The following is a 20862-nucleotide window of genomic DNA, read 5'->3' as shown; positions in this document are numbered from 1 at the left end:
AAGTCCTCACCAGCCTATGGTCAGGCTTTGTCTAATTGTGGAGTGTGTTTAGTGTTTTTACTGGACTATGGCTTGCCACATCTGCAATTTTTTAGGAGTGCACAGAAAAACCATTCATGAGTGAATAACACTCATTCTATCTATGCTTTGGGAAAAAATGCAGTCTGAGATGTTTTTCTGTATATCTCAACAGCCACTAACATATATGTATCTGTTTGGCATCTTAGCTTAAATTGGTATGAAAACAACCAGATGTGCGATGTCATCTTTTCACTCAAGGTTGATGTAGGTACTGTACGTGTATTTCACGTGTGTGACAACATTTTCAACACGGGTACATCTTCGTTGCATCCAACGAGACATTAATGTGTGTATACTCACTGCGCAATAGGCAGACATTTGACACAGAGTAGGACAGTTGAAATGATACTATTTTTTTCAGAATTTTATATATCCCATTCGGCATACCCATACATATTATTTTGCAGCTTCTGACAGACATCTACGGAAGTGTTCATTTAATGTGGCAGTCAGATACATTATTTTAAAAATAGTTTTGAAGTATTAAAATGCGCATGAAACATAATTCAGCCATCAAATTAATAAAAGACAAAATATGACCCTTTTTACTGAAGCAAATTGAGAACATTAAGTAAAGTAACCAGTACACCTGTATAGTTTTCAAATATGCTGGCGGGTGGGCAGACAGGACAGTTGTACAGACGGATAGAAAAATAGAAGGCTAGCCAGATAGAGAGACAGACAGACAGACAGATAAATAGATAGATAGCCAGCCAGCCAGACAGACAGACAGACAGACAGACAGACAGACAGACAGACAGACAGACAGACAGACAGCTTGTTCCAAGAACTGACACACTTGAAATCCTTGAAATCGCAATGCCTTAAAAAAATCAATTATAGAACAAAAACTACTTTCGCTGTTTTGATGTGTACACTGTACACATGATTTCATTAGCCTGGTGGCGCGTTTGAATGTGATCACGTGACCAGACGAAGGCCAATGAGGCTTGAGGCTCAATCTTTAGCTGCGCACGTTCGCCGTATTGACTCTAATTAGCAGGTCGCCCGCTTCATAAACATGCTATTTTCCTAACGCGCTTTCGTTGGTGGTGGTTCTTGTGGAGTAGCTCATTCTACACAATGGCATTTTCTTTGGTGAGTGTTCCAAATTTGGTGGTGTATTCCCAAAGTCTTCGAAACATAATTGTGGGAACTTTGGTGTCACAAAAACCTTTGTCTTCGAGCCGTGCCATCAAGTGCTCTTTGCGTTCGAAGAATGAGGGTTTGACCGCCAAGTCAGAGCGCATACATCAACTTGTACTTTTCCCCGTATTTTATACGGTTTTTAAAATCATTTCAAATAATGTACGGCGTACAACAACTTTTATATGGGTATTTTTTTTATTGTGAACCGATTTTACAAAGGCCATTTTGGCTCAAATCCAGTTCGTCTTAACTGCTGGTAGCCAACGACAATGCTGCCGCAGGTCGCTACTATTGTCAAGGCAAACCATCAAAAGTAATCCTCAATCAGATATATTTTTTTATCACTGCGTACGGTCGCATTGATAAAAGCTTAATGTGCGTTTCCGCTTGTTAGCCTTTTTTTTAATCATTTCAAATGTACGGCCTACTGCAACTTTTATACGGGAATTGTAATCATTTATAAGAGCAGCTATTAGCCAAGTTCGACAGGTATGGTGTCCTTCTTGAACTCTGACATGAACTCGAGGAATTGCTTGTGTTCGGCACAGAGAAACGACCCCTGTCGGCCTGCCAGTCCCGACTCGGGCTCTCCGGCCTTGTCGACGTGTAGCAACGCAGACATCTTCCGCAGGATGAACACCATGCTGGGCAACGCTCTGGATCTGACCGGCGTGTGCACCACTCCCAACAACACCAAGGGCAGGGCTGACCTGATGTGTGGTAACTTCTCCTCTCAAGACACAACGGCTCACGTAGTCTGGCCATTTTATTGTCAAGCCTGCTCGAGGTTTGACTGTTTAGGTTGAAAAGATGAATGATGGAAGCATCATTCATCTTTTCAACCTTGGAATTGGTACCACTCAGGCGTGTTTGTATTGCTCTTGAAGATGAAAAGGTTTCTTCAGCCGTCATCTGTACTTCTTTGACGGTGTCTGATGTTTCTCTTCTTATCCAAGAAACTTAGTCAGCAAACTAAAGTCTTACTAGTAGTTTAGGCCCTATATATATAGATCCCTACTCCCTATTGTCCAGACATGGCGGTGCCAGACTCTATGATAGGTCTCTGCTCTCAGGTTGGGGGGGAGCAGCTCCACAGCTCCACACCTCATCAGTATTACTAACCTATTTTGCGAACTAAAATTACCTGGTAGCGCTGGCCCTTCATATGTATCCCTACTGTCCAGAGGTACATGGCGGTGCCAGACCTCTGCTATGATAGGTCCCTGCCCTAAGGTTGGGGGGAGCAAAGGACCACTTCCTGAGGCTACACTGATTGCTTCTATTGTTCTGACTGATTATGGTCTATGACTGGCCTGATTGCCCCATTTGCCCTGGTATCACCTCACCCACATAACTAAGCCTGTGTGGTAACGCTCTCAGCAGTGTGTTGGAAGAGCGATCCAAATTAAACATCACCCCACCATATCGGTTTAATGAAGGATTTAGCCGTTTTATGAAAATCGCTTCTTTTATTCCCCTTTCAAACCGTCTATGTTCTTTCGCTACGGTTTTAACCTCATTGTCGTCAAATGAGTGGTTGCTAGCTTTTAGGTGCATATGTACTGCCGATTGAGGCGCATTAGTATTATCCCTGCGATGTTGAGTCTTTTTTGAGTTTGTTTAGTCTCCCCAATGTACTGCTCTTTACAATTTTCATTCTTACAATGTATTGAATAAACTACATTACTTTGTTTTTCATTTGGCAGCCTATCTTTTGGATGCACTAATTTTTTCCTTAACGTGTTTATCAGTTTGAAATAAGTAGGAATTTTGTGTTGCCGAAGGACTCTGTAGTTTTTCAGAAACTCCTGCAATGTAAGGTACTGCTACTCCTCTCCTTTTTGTATCTTCAGATTTTTTTTGTTTCATTCCCTATTCTTTCTTTCTGACATTTGTTAAATGACCACTGAGGGTACCCACAGTTAGTGAGTGATCTCCTGATATGTTTTGACTCCTTTTCTCTACCTTCGACGCTTGTTGGTATTAGTTTAGCCCTATGCTGGAGGATTCTGATAACTGCTAGTTTGTTCGATTTTCATAAAACCGCTAAATCCTTCATTAAACCGATATAGTGGGGTGAGGTTCAATTTGGATTCTTCGTACAACAACCTGCTTCAGCAAAATAGGATTAGTAATACTGATGAGGTGATACCGGTGGAACTGGGGCAATCAGGCCAGTCGTTCCAGTCAGGCCACCTTATTATTCCTGCAGGGTATCTGATCACTGGCAGGGCCAGTCAGAACACTGGGAACAATCAGTGCAACTGCAGGGAGTAGTCCTCTGCTCCCCCCAACCTGAGAGCAGGGACCTATCATAAGGTCCAGCACCACCATGTCTGGACAGTAGGGATATATATATATATATATATATATAGTAAAGTCTCGTTATATCGATAGTCCCGGTTATATCGATATTTTTTCGGACTCCCTTGAATATCGATATAACGAAAACAAGGTCTGCGTCAGGTGCTGGGGAACCGGAGCACCTTGATGAAAAATGGGCTACTGGAACAAAGCGGAGATGGACAAGATGTGATAACATGGCTCTGTTGGAATGCTACTACTCAAGCAACCCTAGTCAGAGGGGTTACATGCGGAGAATGGGGGCTGAATGGTTACTTCGAAACCCACAGTCACGGTTGACCACGAAACAACTAGTAGCTCAGTGTTCCAATATCCACAAACGGCAATTGCTATCACAACTTGAGATTGATGAGGTACAACACAAATTCCGAGGTGAAGGGCCCCAGGCTGCCACATCAGAGGAAGAGGTTCAACCAGAGATTGGGAGGCAAGCCCCAATGAATGATGAAATTGGGAAGCCAGCCCCAATGAATGAAATGCTGAGCGAGGCAGCAACTGACCTGAGCGATAAGATCATGGCAAGAATGAAAACTGGGCAACTAAGAAACCGATTACAACGGCTCTCTGAAGTACCACCTGATAGTCTCATGGAAACTGTGAATGCAGCACTGAGAACGATCCCGACCGGAACGATCACGGAAACCAATGAGCTGATATACGCCTTAGCATCAGTGATCCTAGAGATGCTTGGCTACAAGCGCAACCATGAGAGCCACGACATTCATTACCCACCATGGAAAAGACGGTTGGAGGCTAAGATCAAGGCAGCTCGGAAAGATGTGAGTCAATTGACGGAGACCCAGAGAGGTGTGAATAAAAGGCCAATACCCAAGAGGTACATGCAGATAACCATACCTGAAGCAGAGCAAACCCTTCAAGGCTGGAAACTGAAAGACAAATGGGAGAAGGAGGACGCACATAACAGCAGTGCACAATGGCTGGTGACTCTGAAAGAGGAGCACAGCAACCTCCCTGAACAGAACCCAGTTACCATCACAGCGGCAGATATACAAGAAAGAGTCTCGGGTATGACTGGACAGCACCAGGCCCGGATATGGTCCACACCTACTGGCTAAAGAAACTCACACCTTTCCACGAGCGCCTAGCAGCACAAATGAAGCAGTTGCTGATGGATGGGACTCACCCAGGATGGCTAACCGAAGGGCGAACAATCCTGATCATGAAGAATTCCTCAAAGGGTGCAGTTCCTTCCAACTATCGGCCAATAACCTGTCTCTCCACAACATGGAAGCTCATGTCAGGCATCATTGCGGCTAAGATAAGTGGACACATGGATCAATACATGAGCAAAGCACAGAAAGGCATTAGTAGAGATACATCATATATATATATACACAGTAAAGTCTCGTTATATCGATATCGGATATATCGATAGTCCCGGTTATATCGATACTATTTCTATGCACGCACGGAGAAAATTACATGCAAACAGGGTCGGATATATCGATAGTCCCGGTTATATGGATATTTTTTCGGACTCCCTTGAATATCGATATAACGAGACTTTACTGTATATACGCCAAACATCAGCTGCTGGTTGACAGAACAGTCGCACAAGACTGTAGGTCCCGACATACCAACCTGTGCACAGCCTGGATTGATTACAAGAAAGCATATGACTCGATGCCACACACATGGATCACTGAATGCTTGGAGTTGTATAAGGTCAACAGGACCCTGAGAGCAAACTCGATGTGGAAAACCACACTTGAAGCCAATGGCAAGCCACTAACGCAAGTGTCCATCAAATGTGGCATATACCAAGGTGATGCACTCTCCCCGCTGCTGTTCTGCATAGGACTGAACTCGCCTCAGAAATGGAGCTACGATCAGTCACCTCCTCTAAAGCTGTATGCTAAGAGCGAAAGGGACATAGACTCCCTGATCCACACAACCAGGATCTACAGCAGTGATATCAGAATGTCATTCGGGCTGGAGAAATGTAGTCGGATGGTGACTAAGAGGGGCAAGGTAGTCCACACTGAAGGGGTCTTACTCCCTGAAGGAACAATAGCAGACATTGAAAACAGCTACAAGTACCTTGGTATACCACAGGCCAATGGCAACCTCGAACTAGCAACAAGGAAAGCGGCTACGACCAAATACCTTCAGCGGGTGAGGCAGGTCCTCAGAAGCCAGCTCAATGGCAAGAACAAGACCCGGGCAATAAACAGCTATGCCCTGCCAGTGATCAGATACCCTGCAGGAATAATAAGGTGGCCAAAGGAAGAGATCCAGACCACGGATGTTAAGACCCGAAAACTCCTCACCATGCATGGAGGGTTACATCCCAAGTCCAGCACCCTGAGACTGTACATAAGCCGTCAGGAAGGAGGCCATGGATTAGTGAGTGTGAGAGCCACTCACGAGAGTCCAGGATGAAACATCCAAGCTCCGTGAATACATCAAAGGGAAGGCTCCAACGGATGCTGGATGAGGGACAATAATGGGAGGAAAAGCCCCTACACGGGATGTACCACCGAACCATAGCAGAAGTGGCTGATCTCAAGAAGTTATATCAGTGGCTAGAGAGGGCTGGCCTAAAGGACAACACATAGGCACTCATCCTGGCATCTGCCATCGAGGCAGGGATATACCACACCAGACAAGACCCAAGGTGTAGGTTGTGCAAAGAGGCACCTGAGACAATCCAACACATAACTGCAGGGTGTAAGATGCTGGCAGGGAAAGCCTACATGGAGCGCCATGACCAGGTGGCTGGCATAGTCTACCGAAACATCTGTGCGGAGTATGAATTGGAAGTACTTAAAGGGCAACCGACGTCACTTTTTTGTTTTTTAACTGACAGCAGAAAAACGTTTTATAGCATCTAAAATACCCAAAACATGCAGTATATTTTTATTCAAATGCAAAACACAAATAAAAATGACTTAAAGTGTCAAATCTGCAAAAAATTGAGCTGCGAATTGGGCATTTTCAGAATGTCCCCCCCCCAGTTCGTGACGTCACGCCAAGACTTGCATTGCTGAAGAATCCAAACATTGGCTTCAGATTTGGAGAATATGCTGTCTTGTTACACATCCAGTTATGAATATGATTCAAATAGTTCTGAAGAGGAAAGCATACATGTTTGCAATTGATTAAAGAATTATATGTGCCATTTTGAGTCAACATTGGGAGAAAATCTCTCACCCAAAAAAAGAGGCACACAATGGCGACCTCCAGTGGCCACCTCCCCTTCCACAGGCTGATAAATTCCTTATATGGAGCTTGGATGCCCTCTTCTGGCGGCTTTCGGGTGCAACACGTTTCTGAGACCAAACATGTACAGGAAAATACATTGACACATACAATGTGTCTTTTTTCGGTCAGGGGGCGGTCCTTTCGTGACGTCACGTACGGACTCGTCACCAACTCAAAAACAAGACTTCCTGAATATTCAGAGCGAGACATAAAATATAGCTATATGCGGTGAAATCTTATTAAAATACGCGCAGTAGAAGTCATTTGAAGCCATTTTACAAATTATGGGCACAACTTGTCCGGAGAGGTCGGTTGTCCTTGAAGCTTCTAGTGCTCTTGGCATTACTGAATGAGTGAATAGCTGATTCATGCTGCGTTGCAGCACTTTTTCGGCCTACCAAATGTAAGATTTGCCAACTTTTTTTTTTTATTATTTTTTTTTTAATGAGGACAATTCGGAGCTCTTCCTGAAATTCATCATTTCAATGCACATTTTGCTTTTGAGACAATGTTAACTTTATAATTAATTGTAATTTGAACATTTATAGAAAAAATGCCAAAACAATAGTCACTCCCGAGCCCAACCCCATCCTGGCAGTTGCTGAATCAGTGCTGCCGCTGGTGTTTGGATTCTCTCCAGTGAGAGAAAAGGGAGGAGCTATTGCACATTGCTTTTTTTAAAACATCTGATCAGTCAGCGACTTGCTTGCATTGAGGCTATGTTGCCCAATTTTTTTTGTTTTTTTTTCACTGTGAAAAGACGATGGCAGAATATACAAACAGTTGTCTGATGTCAAACTTCTCTGCTTTTTGAGCAGCATTCAAGCTTTATACTTTCTAAGCTTGCTGAGTCATGATGCCTGTGTGCTCGAGCTGCCTCCCCCCGCTCTCGCTGCCTTGATCAGCTGGCTCGGGCTGGAGAGTCAGTGGTAGCCGCAGCAACGTTGGTGGTCCTCTGCCGCCTGATGCCTCTTATCAGCAGAAGAGAGGGTCCCAACTAGGCTGTAGCTCCAGCGGGCTTTTTTATTAACATTGTTTAGTTAATGTCATTATTATGGTAGTGTGAGTGCATCAGCAGCTATGTCACATGCTGCTGGGTGGGTCAGCCATGCAGATGGAGATGCATGGCATATGCACGGGGTGCAGAGGCAGCAGGTTAGCTCACCCAGCATCCAGGGTAGGGCTGCAAACTGACGTTGCTCTCTGCTGTAGTCGTGAGAGGATTCCGGCTGTCTAACACTCTTCCTTCTCTTCCTCGTACCTGAATCTTGACCTGAAAAGAGTCTGACCTGGCTTCAGTGGGCACCAGGAGGATGCTCTTCGCCAACTGTGATGGCATGCCTGAAATGCAGCCATCACGTGTCCCGCCGAGTGTGGCTGACTTGGGTCTGGGCCTACAATCGCTCCGTTTGTCTGGTTGGGACAGACCTTGGAGCAGCCAGGAGACTGAGTCACTCTCCTCTCCCTCCCAGGTTCACACCAGCTCACCTTCAAGTAAGTACTGTCCAATCTTTTTTTTTTCTCCAGATAACGGTCTCCCAGTAAAACCTCATACATGCCAGCATTGATTTGGTCCCGCGCTTGACATCTAAAATGTAATAGGAAGAACGCTGTCAAAGAACCGTATCATCACAGGATGATGTGGCACTTTTGCTGTGCTTAGCTTCACCCAATCCAGTGAAGCCCCATATAAGTCCAAACTGAATACACTGACCATGGTCGTTATACAATACAACAGGATTACCACTTTAGGCTACGTCCAATTTCAGTGAGTTTAAAGCTGAATTTCATACATTAGTTTGAACCATGGAGCGGAACATTACAAACCTTGGCACTGCAAGTGACCCATTTTGACTTGGTTGTTGTGCTGGAATGGCATCACTGCTTGTCGGCCCAGTTTTAACTTTGATATAGTTGTATCAGAACAACTAAGTTGGTGAGAATTTGAATGCGCCTTGCAGCTCAATATTTACCCATCTCGTCATGGAGCTAGCAATGCACTTTGAAACATGGCTGCAATGTGAATAAATCCGCTGGTGGTTATACTTAAGCATGCATGGGTGAAATTCTTGAAGGATTTTAACTTTAATTTGCATTACGCACTATTTAAACTTAAACTTGAGTACAATGAATGATATGCAAATGACTGCTGTTAAGCCATGAGAGCTACGTGCCTCCTTTGGTCTGTTAGAAATCGATTTCTATTAAAGTCATCCACTTCTTAGTAAACAAAAGGCTGTATCCCAATCCCAAACTGCACAGATGCATTTTTCAGACCTCAGTCTCCCTGCTGAAAATATCTATATGGACTTCTTCAGTGCTGGGCATGCTGAATAGTCCCTTGAGCAGCATTCTTGGAAAGCCACCGGGCTACCTGCCCCCAGAGTCCATGAGCATGACTGCTGACTTCCTGGATAAGTTCCCTGGCATGGCTCGCATGGCTAACCGTTTGGACTCCAGCTGCTTTTTGGACTCTCGTTCTAGCAGCCCTGAAGACTCTGAGACAAGTGGCTTCAGCTCTGGTTCTGATCACCTCTGTGATGTCTTGGTATGTGGAGCCACACGCATCTACATCAAACAAGTTGGGTTTGGTCCACACTTGTTCAAAGGGTGTTTTTCTGTGGTGGGTGGTGTGTGAAGGGAGTTAACTATTAGCTCCTTTATATGAATTGCACATGCGTGTGGTACGCGTCTTTCCTGGAATCCAGAGTGACGGGTCATTCCTGCAATCAAGACTCAAGGGTTAGCATTGTTCTAAGCATTGTCGTGTAATGGCATCTGCCAGAGAAAAATCAACAAAAAAGTATGAAAAGTGAAAGAAAAGTAGTCGTTTTGTGAGGAATACTCCGAAGCATTTCCAGGAGTTGTACTTCGGTCAAGACAGTTTGAAAGTTTAACTCAAACTCGCATCAACCATGGCTAATCGCTGCCCGTATAAATGATTACAATTCCCGTATTAAAGTGGTTCGTACGCCGTACATTACTTGAAATGATAAAAAAAAAAACTTAAGAAGCGGAAATGCAGACAGCTTACTGCGCATGTGCACGTTATGCTTTTATCAATAAGACCGTACGCAGCAATTAAAAAAATGAATACTATTGAGGATTACTTTTGCTGGCGATTGGCGGCAGCATTGTCGTTGGCTACCAGCAGTTGAGACAAAGGGGATGTGAGCCAAAAAGTCTTTAAGATTAGTTCGCAATTAAAAAAAATAAACCCGTATGAAAGTTGTAGTACGCTGTACATTATTTGAAATGATAAAAAAAATTATACAATATGGGGAAAACCTATTTGACAGGTCAGGGGTTTGTTGATAGCTATTTTTAATCAATGGAATGGAGGTTAGAAGTGCATATTTGAAGTTACTAACAATGTCTTACAATTTATTGTACTTTTCAAATAAGATTTATTAAATGTTTGGTTTATTGTACAATATTTCTGTTTTGCTTTCTCAAAATAGTAGCAAACGTGATACAGTAAAGTCTCGTTATATCGATATCGGATATATCGATAGTCCCGGTTATATCGATACTATTTCTATGCACGCACGGAGAAAATTACATGCAAACAGGGTCGGATATATCGATAGTCCCGGTTATATCGATATTTTTTCGGACTCCCTTGAATATCGATATAACGAGACTTTACTGTATTTTCATAAATGACAAGTTGAAATATAGGTATATTTTCACGCGTTTATCTTGGACATTGACCAACATTTGTATGGTGTTTTAGCCTCATTTTAAAATGCTGTAATGTTAAAAATCGTTTGGACCGATCGGGGCCTGTGGTCCCTGGACCCCGGCATATTACGAGGCTTTTATGGTTTCAAAAGTTGGCAGATATGCAAAATGAGTTTTGTCTTGTATAAAGTAGCTTTAAATGAATTAAACTTGTACAGTGTTTATTTAAATGAATGGTACATCTATGATCCCTCTTCCTTCAGTCTTCTCTGCGGATTTCACCTCCCCTGCCTTATGCATCAAACATTCAAAAGGATCTGCTGCGACTGGGCTCCCGCCTAGACCCCCAGGACACCAGCTCTCCTCTCACCCCGCCATCTAGCGCCAGCCCGGCCTCATCTGCTCTTTCTCGCCGCTGGCGCACTGGCTCTCCGTGGCCTGGTGTGGACATGTTGGACCAACCGGAAGAAGCGTTTAGCATTGAGAGAGAAGCACGCCTGCATAGACAGGCTGCAGGTAAGTCTATGAAAACAGGTTGTGCAAACCCTAAATTGCAATGAGCCCTCTGTCCTCCAAGCTGTGAATGAAGCAACCTTCACCTGGAGTGGTCAGCTGCCTCCCAGAAACAACAAGGATCCTCTCTTCTCCTGCAAGGTCTTTCTTGGTGGTGTGCCCTGGGACATCACAGAAGGTGACTATTAGCATGCGTGGACAGTTGTTGAATTGTGGGAGATCATGGGGGAATACATAAATGATACCTAAAGGTTTGGGATCATTTTAAACGTTATAGGAAAAAATAGGTTTGTCATGACTGTAGAGGTCGTGGAGCCTAAAGACATGGGGAAAAGATTAGCTCATCTAATATCACACTTGTGCCAATTAGAATGCCCTTTTTGGTATTTGAGGACTACACACTGTATTGTGGTCATTTGGAAAATGACACTACTAAGTTTCTGTTAAAGTGCAGTTTATGGGTTGAGGCGTTTTGAATAAACTAGCACGAAACAAACTTAATCAGAATCAGAATACCTTTATTCGTCCCGCAATGGGGAAATTTGCAGTCCACAGCAGCAATTGAAGAGGGATGGGGTTGGGGTGGGAGTGAAAGGATAGAAAACAAGATATTCTAATCCTTCTTACAGTACTATCACTGCTTTATGGGAGGAAATAACCTTCTACTAAATGGTGTTCTGGCTCAACTTGTCTGCTGAGTTAGAAAGTAGTAAAAGTAAGAAATTGACTGGAATTGTGTTTTTGCTTAAATTTACTTGGTTAAATTTACAAAATGATTTCCAATTTAGTATGTTTTGTTTTTAAGTTCCAATGTAATTTTCAGGTAAAGTGGAATAAAGGAAGTAAAGTAAGCATCATTTTAAGCAAGTTTTCTTATCATGCGACCCAATAGTCGAAGGCTTAGCAGCCATGTCTAATTTGCTAAACTAATGTCACCGATAAAGACTGGACTAAATGGTCGGGTGACTACAATTTTTCAGAGGTCTCATTAGAGCCATGGTAAAGCAAATCATTTCCATCTTTTACAGCAAAAGCCTTGGATTTAATTAGTGTAGAGAGAGTACAAAATACGTAACAGCTAAACAGGATATGCGGCATCATGCAAGTCAACCTCGAGCACTGTCCCAGAAGATTAATTATATATATATATACAGTGGAACCTCAGTTTTCGAACGACTCACAGTTCGAACAAATTGGAGTCTGAACAAAATATTCGAGAAATTCTTGCTTCGTAGTTCGAACAACAATCTGATTTCGAACGCTGGTACGACGCTTGAGTGCGTACGCGAGGGTGCGATGCTGAGCGGCGTACGGGTGTATCGCTCTCTTCGTGACCAACTTTGTGACTTGCGGACGTGCTGCGATTTGCTCTCTCGTTTAATATAGGTGTACGAGGAGTTTTAGCCCCTAATCATGCCTCCAAAGAAAGTAAGTGCTGCTACAAGTGAAAAAAGAAAAGTAGTGCATACAACTATTGCATTTAAGAAAGAAATAATAGCAAAATATGAAGGAGGTGTGCGAATTTCTGATCTGGCTAGGGCAGGGGTGCTCACACTTTTTTCAGCAAGGGAGCTACTTTTGAAATGACCTAGTCAAAATGATCTACTATTACTTATTACTATTACTACTATTATTGCAATTTATGTTGATGTATATCCGCATATGTTGCACAACATAATTATGTCAATTGAAAACAACAAAATCCTTCATTAAACCGTCTGATGGGGTGAGGTTCAATTTGGATCGTTCACACAATAGCCTGCTTAGGCAAAACAGGTTAGACAACATTCGTAATGCTGATGAGGTGATACCGGAGGGAGTGGGACAAACAGGCCAGTCGTTAGTCAGGAATGTTGGAAAAATCAGTGGGGTCACAGGGAGTGGTCCTCTGCTCCCCCCAACCTGAGAGTAGGGGCCTATCATAGCTGTGTCCGGCGCCCCCATGTCTGGACATTAGGGATATATAAATAGGGCCGATACGACCAGTAAGACTTTAGTTCGCTGACGAAGCCTCTTGGATAGGAGGCGAAACGTCCGACAACTTCAAAAAGTACAGATGACGGCTGAAGAAACCTTCTGATCGATGGACCACTCCTGTACGACTGAGATCTTACACAGACGCACATGAAAATGTCATCGTGAAAAAAAGTCATCCTCTCATTCCGTATGAAAGTGATAAGTTTTTTTCTTCTTACTTGGTCCACCTCTTCCACTTTTTTATACTCTATCTTACGTTTAAGGGGAAAAACCGAGCGAAAAATTAATATGTAACTAACGACATCCTTGTTCACTTTGCAACGAAGGGGCGTTGTTTGATCTCACAGTGAGTATCTCAATGAGATGTCATTTGATTGATTCTCCGGTGTATCAATCAAATAAAGGGATGGCTGATTGGCTGACGTCGAGTTTTTTTTCAAAAGAACTCCACTTGATTTGTTAAGCGTCAGTTCCTGACGATGTCATATCACCTTGTCTTGCGATCTACCAATATTACCATGGAGATCGATTGGTCGATCACGATCGACGTATTGAGCACCCCTGGTAGGAAATACAGCATGGCGAAATCTACGATCAGTATGCTATTAAAGAATAAGTAGGCTGTGAAATCTAGTAATGTGGCTATGGGAGTGAGAGCAAGTGTCATTGGATAGATATTTTAAGAGAAAAGAACGTCCTGTAGCAGTCATCCGTAGCAAAGAGATTTGAACGTGTGAGCACCCCTCAGACAGAAGAGCTCCCCGAAGTTTTTATGGAAGGGGACTCTCCTTCCAAACAATAAATGTCCTTCCTCCGTCCACCTGCGCCTTCTGCTGACTGTGGTGGTAAAAAAATTCTATTCATAATTCTTTTCTTTACGAACGTACAATTAGCCTGGGTTACATTTATGTTTGTTATTTGTGTCTTTGCCATTTTGCTTAACATTTTCTGAGACATACATTGCTTTTTATGTGTTGGTCAGCATTTTAATGTGCAATTTCATGCATAAAATACTGTACTAAAAAAAAACATTCAGGGTGTTGGAACGGATTAAAACGATGTACATTATTTGTAATGGGAAAAATGGTTTTGGTGTTCGAACAAATCACTTTTCGAACAGGGTTCTGGAACGGATTATGGTCGAGAACCGAGGTATCACTGTATATTGAGGCTTTCGCCAGTTCAGACAACTCATGCACGTAGTGATCGTATTGAATGAATAAATTTTGATTTTGACTTTTGACATGTGCAAAATGTGAAGATCACCTTTATTTTCAACAGTTTGTCAGCAACCAACATAGCTAAGTTTGTACAAAAAAAATTCAGCCGCGTTTATCATTTGATAAGAATCTGTCACTTCAGAATACGACATGGAAAGGTAGGTGGTGTGTGTGTGTGTGTGTGTGTGTGTGTGTGTGTGTGTGTGTGTGTGTGTGTGTGTGTGTGTGTGTGTGTGTGTGTGTGTGTGTGTGTGTGTGTGTGTGTGTGTGTGTGTGTGTGTGTGTGTGTGTGTGTGTGTGTGTGTGTGTGTGTGTGTGTGTGTGTGTGTGTGTGTGTGTGTGTGTGTGTGTGTGTGTGTGTGTGTGTGTGTGTGTGTGTGTGTGTGTGTGTGTGTGTGTGTGTGTGTGTGTGTGTGTGTGTGTGTGTGTGTGTGTGTGTGTGTGTGTGTGTGTGTGTGAGTGAAAGTCTTTAACTAAATATATTATCTAAATCCTGTTTTGTTTTTCAATCACTCTGATTTCAGAAGGGCGGCATTTTAATTACACATATCTGTAGTTTGTCTTCATGAAGTTGTAAAAGGCTATTTATTGATAACTTCATGAATTGTTCTCCACAGTTTGAAACTCATGACTGATCTCGATTCGAAGGAATTTGCCATGTTTATCCTTCATCATCCACATGTTTCAGCTGGACTCATCAACACCTTCAGTGGCTACGGCCCTCTGACTGTCGAGTGGCCTGGTAAGGATGGAAAGCACCCTCGCTGTCCTCCCAAAGGTAATGTGGCCAAAGGTAATGACAAGTGGGTAGGCCAATTTTTTTTCCCTCCCTCATTGGCTTTAGGGTGGCACTGTGGTGGGCACATTGGCATGCTTGCGAGTTGAGTAAGTGGAGCAGATCTAGCTGAAAAGTGCTTAACAAAACAAAAAAACAATTCACCTGACAAGTTCATTTGGTTTATTGGAGAAGGGAAGTACTGACATTGTAGTACTTGAGTAAAAGTGCAATTATATAAGCGCTCTTTCATTACTTCCCATCTCAATTACACAGTACACTGGTGTTCTAGCTAATCTCATTTAGTTGGTTGAATGGGGTTTATGGTGTCTGTCCCACAGGGCACAGAGAACCTGTAAGTGTTAATGTCACATGAACTAAAGGGTTCTCACCAATAAATTGTTGCGCACATTTTCTTGAATCTGAAACAAATTGATGTGGCACTTGTTTTGAAATCGGAAGTCAAGCCTTGGTCCATAACCAGTCTTGTCACTTATTGATTTTGTAGAAATGACGAGAGACCATCTTCATAATTATTTGGTTTTAGAAATGGCGCATATTTTAATTGGTGCAAAAAGGTCAGATTTTGTCAGGATAGGGTCTTCTGTTTCTCTGATCTGAAAATGTGGCATATCATCAGGGGAATAAGTAGTGGTACTGTGAGATCCATATTTAATGTATGATTTGTATGGTTGTAGGTCTGATTGATTCCTACAATTGAAGAATTCTAGATATTTTTTTTTTGTCAACTTCCATGCTTCCGCTTTCATTGCACCCCGGACTTGTGCGATGATGTCTGGTGACTGCTTAGTGGGCTGCCTGGTCGTGGAGCGCTTGGTCTTTGCCTTGAAAGGCTTTGATTTGCAATACGCTCATGTTGCATACCATTTTGCTTTAAAATGTAACCTCTTGTTATAGGTGCGATTGGGAAAAACGACACTAGATATTTTGGGCTCATAACATGTCTTTCCATCCTGCAAATCTATTGCACACCCCGTAAGACTGGATGTGATTACACATTTGTATTTTGTTTTTTAATGTTTTTTAGCTATCCAGACTCCAGGTGGTGCCATACAACATTTGCCGTGGCTGTGATATAATTCTCAAGATGAATTTGAGAAATCCATTTGCCACTTTGAATATACTGTGCATAATTTTTGGGCTTTGGGGCTTGGCAAATGCCACCCATTTTGATGAACCCTAGAAATTATTGTGATTGACTTGGGACTTGAGGTGACCAGGACTGGTGGAGCTCTGCTTAGGTGGAAATCTCGGATTGGGTGCATCATCTGACATAGCGACAGGGTTTTGTCTGCAAAATTTGACCAGTGTCTTTACCAGCTGTGAACATTGGAATGTGCTCTGGCAATTTCGTTTGGCACCAAAACAATTTTGAAATGGCATTTTCTTCAAATGGAAATCTTTGAGTTAACTTTTACCCAAGTGATGAGACTCATCAGGGACTGTAGTTTGGTCAACTGTTAAAGTTACCGTCATAAGTTCAAACTCATGACTATTTGAGTACTTGGTACAGATATAGCGAGGCTAATCTGACAATCTTGACTCGCGTTTCACAAGACTGTTTTGTGATTCTCGCCCTTCCTGTCTAACTTGGACTTAAGGTTTGCTTTTCTTTTGCAGGCTATGTCTACCTGGTGTTTGAGAATGAGAAATCTGTGCGGGCTTTACTCCATGCCTGCTCTCAGGACCCGTTTCACCCAGAAGATAACAGGGAGTACTACTTCAAAATGTCCAGTCGCCGTATGCGTTGCAAGGATGTAAGTAGGAACTCATTCGTACACTACCCATCCAGATTTATGCCAACATTTAGGGCAAGTTCATCAAACCTCTAATTGCACACATTTAATGTAATGTATTGCACTAATGTAGTCCAAAATGACTACAGTGCATTTTTAGTCATTGCAATAAATTAGGTCACGAAGCTCTTGCTAAATGATAATTGTTGTTGTTGTTTTTAATTGTGGATCAGGTTTAATTTGATTGTACAGGCATAATTGTTAGGTGGATTCCTTGAATTTAATGTAATTAATACCTCAGCCTTTACAAACCCATGTCACTCTAGGTGCAGATTATTCCCTGGGTCATTTCGGACAGCAACTACGTGCGCTCCCCAGCTCAGCGTTTGGATCCCAGCAAGACGGTGTTTGTGGGTGCACTGCATGGCATGCTCAATGCAGAAGCGCTGGCTAGCATCATGAATGATCTGTTTGGAGGAGTCATGTATGCAGGCATTGACACAGACAAACACAAATATCCCATTGGTAAGACAACACAAGCAAGGTTCATTCTTCCTGTCAGCTTTGCTTAATTATGGATTCACTTTCTTATTACAATGAAGCTCTTCTGTTTTCCATGTGGAAGGAAGAAAAATATCTATTGAGCCTCAGTAAATGAGCACTATCATTACTTTCCGGTGCACATGGTCCTAAAATGTGGAATAATTGAGTCTTACTGGGATTCTTTTGCATGACCTTCAGCAATTAGTAAATCATGCTAGCAATCAGTAAAATAGTATTCTTAAAGAGGTTCCAAAATTGTGATTATGCACATGTAATCTACTGTGGGAAATGCTTGGTTGCCAATGAATGGAGTCATTTAAATAAATTATATTTTCCTCATAGTTTTCAATAAAATAAGGAAATATTGAATTACAGTTTGTTCTGCTGATTTATAAGACTATCAAACTCCATGTTATGACCATTTAAGTAGATATCCCATTCTGATGCCTTGGAGGTGAAATTCTTGCCAACAACCCCTTGGGTTCCATGGCGCTTTAGCCCCGTTTAACACTTAGTCTATGCTGGCTCCCGGTCGTACAGGAGTGGTCCACAGAGGAAAAGGTTTCTTTGAGCCGTCTTCTGTACTAATCAAAGAAGTACAAATCACTTTGTGTGCTTCCTCAGTCTTGCTGTTGCCCTATATTTCTATTTTCTTGACTTGCATTGCTGCTATAAGGATATTGGGTTTTTGACTGGCCCTACTGTTTGTAGTTAATGAATCTGAACCTGGTCATCTTTTGTGGGTGTATTGCAAAGTGACACATTGTTTTGAAATTCAACTTAATGTGTGCAGGCTCTGGACGTGTGACTTTTAACAATCAGCGAAGTTACTTGAAAGCAGTGTGCGCAGCCTTCGTGGAGATCAAAAGCCCAAAGTTTACAAAGAAGGTACCACAAGTGCTTTGAATGTTGAGAGAGAGAGAGACTAGTTTTTTATTTTTTTTAAACCGACCTTTCTCTTCAGGTCCAGATTGATCCTTACCTGGAAGACTCCATGTGTCAAGTTTGCCTCCGCCATGCTGGGCCTTTCTTCTGCAGAGACCAGGTCAGCATTCGGACAAAAGAGAATCCTTGCTTTTGAACCGGTATTTAAACGCACCAGACAAAAATATTTGTTTGCGTACACACAGGCGTGCTTCAAGTACTACTGCCGCTCGTGCTGGCACTGGCAGCATTCCATGGACATTCTAAGCAACCACCGGCCTCTCATGCGCAACCAGAAGAACAAGGACTCCAGCTAGGAGGGGCACGGAGTCAGACTCCCCTTTGGGGTCGTGTCACAGAGCATGAGCCGGCCGGATGGCCATCGGTGTGCAGGCGAGGCACTCCACCAGGCACTGGGATCACTGTAGGGAATGTTCACTTTTTGCACTTGCTCTATTTTTGCCGTTCACAGTTGGCACTATGCACCGTGACCTTGTTGGGAGAGACAAGGCACCATTCACATTTCCAGCATTTTCTCAAACATTTGAGTCAGATGAAGGTTAAGAAGTGGAGGAAAATGCCCACCCCCCAATTTGTTTTTGATTTACATGTTGCATAGTGAAGAGCAGTCACGCAAGTCTCATTGCCGTTCATTGACAAACGCCATACAGTGCCTTTAAATTTTTAGTTCCTTCCCTCAGTTGGCTTTTTTTTCTCCAACCCTCTTCCCCAGCGCAAGCCAACTGGTGTTTCTTACTTTGGAAGTTGAATGTTGGGCTTCATTTAACCAGTCGCATTTCAGACTTTTACGCAGTTTTTTACTAATTTGTACACACACGGTTTTAAGTCATGACATGAGAAATTTGAACAGAATTCTACCTGGTGGCTGTTTAGGAGAACAAACTTTTTATTTGATTCCCCCGATCCTAGTATTTTTTTTTTTTTTCTGACCGCTTTTTTATTTGCCCTAGCAAATTTCAACATGATGGGCACAGCCCGGAAGTCGAAATAACTTGCTTTGTTGCAGTTGTATTGTCAAATGTGGGTTCCAGTAGCGATGGTTCCACTTGTCAATTGTTTCAAACATACCTTGAGTTAAGGTTTCTTTTTCTTGCACATTCTAAATTTGCACTTAAACAGAGGTGACAGAGGTTTTAATCACCTTAGTACATTGGTAGGAGGCTACGGCTGTGAAGGAGCTGCTTTTCTCCTGTTGAATGTAAGAACTTCCACTTAGTTGACCCAGACCTTCAGTAGACTCCCCAACACATACTTTGTAAACCTAGTCTACCTTCCTGTGCTGTTGGGTGTGATTGCATCAGCTGTGTGCCAAAGACTGTTGTTCCTTTCACCGTTCAGTTCCTTTCACCCAGCTGCTTTTTACAGTTTGCAAAGTCTACCTCATTGTGGTCTGCCAAGTTTGCTGCTTACTGTTGTGGAGTATGTTCAGATTGGGCACAATAAAGGTGTTTAAGCATTCAACAGGACTGTCTGGACTTTGACTACAAGGCCGTGCACATTGAACTGGAGCCAGCCATTTTGAAATTACACACTTAGATGCATTTGTTTTGAAGTCTGCCCATTGTAAATTCAGTACACGGACGGTCCAATGTGGGAAGAGACTATTAAGAGTTCTTAGACTAATTTTCCTATTCATGAGACCCTACTGCGTTTTTCATACTGTGAAATGCAATCCTCTGGTTGCCTATTTTGTAGGTTGAGAAATTAAACTGCAGTTAATCACATTTTAAGGTCCTTTGAACTAACCACAGCCAAGACTGACCTCTAGACCTGTTCATCAAAACCAAATCTTGCCTAAATATAACTGGTCTGATGAAAGGAAGTGACCTAAGAGATAAGAAAGCGGCAACGATCCAAACGAATTCAAGAATAGATGGGAAAGTATTGGCGCAATTCTGTAAAGGGCTGTAAAAGCCAAGATTTGAAACTCTAAAACTCCAGTGAAAGGAAAAACGCCTTGCCATACATGGTTGTTTTATCTGCAAAAACACCTTAACATGCATCGGTTTGTTTCGGTTAAAAACTGCTCACTATACAAAGCCTTTTTTCAGCAAAAAAATGCCTCACTATTGGTTGTTTTTCTCTGGCTAAAAGCGCTGTACTATACATGGTTGTTTTTCCCCCGCTAAAACGCTTGGCTATACATGGTTGTTTTTTTTTTTTTCAGCTAAAAACCCCTTATTGTACATGGTGTTTTTTTTCAGGTGAAAAACACCTTGGTCGTTTTTTGTTCAGCTAAAAATACTGTGCTAAATGCCCGGGAAAAAAATGACAAAGTATTGTTGGGTGTTTTTATCATGAAAAAAAAACCGACCATGGATAGTAAGGCGTTTTTAGCCCGAAAAAACACCATGTATAGTAAGGCGTTTTCAGCTGAAAAAAACAACCACGTATAGTAATGTGTTTTTAGCCTGGAAAAAACCCACATATAGCAAAGCGTTTTAAGCCAGTAAAAATTTTCACGTATAGTAAGGCATTTTTAGGTGAAAAAAAAAAACACCATGTATTTACAGTGAGACCTTAACTTACAAACTTTTCGTCTTCCAAACGTCAAATTTATGAAAATTAAACCTTATATTAAGCACTATTTTCATAATACACACCCACCACGGCTGGCGGAGTGACCTTT

At 42.4% G+C, this 20862-nt stretch overlaps 1 protein-coding gene across 2 annotated transcripts; it reads left to right on the top strand.

Annotated features, from left to right (window-relative positions):
• The first annotated feature begins 1078 nt into the window (after window positions 1-1078).
• Window positions 1079-19658, top strand: LOC148900427 (cytoplasmic polyadenylation element-binding protein 1-like). Of its 2 annotated transcripts, XM_088992132.1 has the most exons (12): window positions 1079-1179; window positions 1779-1950; window positions 8101-8313; window positions 9138-9367; window positions 10767-11019; window positions 11081-11194; window positions 14902-14991; window positions 16630-16766; window positions 17072-17270; window positions 18082-18176; window positions 18253-18333; window positions 18419-19658. In XM_088992132.1, exons 1-12 carry the CDS (start codon window positions 1165-1167, stop codon window positions 18527-18529), a joined length of 1710 nt encoding a protein of 569 aa, XP_088848258.1. In that variant the 5' UTR covers window positions 1079-1164; the 3' UTR covers window positions 18530-19658. The 2 variants fall into 2 exon arrangements, with proteins under 2 accessions (XP_088848258.1, XP_088848259.1); XM_088992133.1 differs by lacking the exons at window positions 1079-1179; window positions 1779-1950 and adding an exon at window positions 7748-7996.
• The last annotated feature ends 1204 nt before the right edge of the window (window positions 19659-20862 follow it).

Source organism: Hippocampus bargibanti, linkage group LG03 (assembly GCF_051943395.1).
Source record: "Hippocampus bargibanti isolate YZ-2025 linkage group LG03, ASM5194339v1, whole genome shotgun sequence".
Classification (NCBI taxonomy): Eukaryota; Metazoa; Chordata; class Actinopteri; order Syngnathiformes; family Syngnathidae; genus Hippocampus; species Hippocampus bargibanti.
This window is presented reverse-complemented; position numbering and strand designations above follow the sequence as displayed.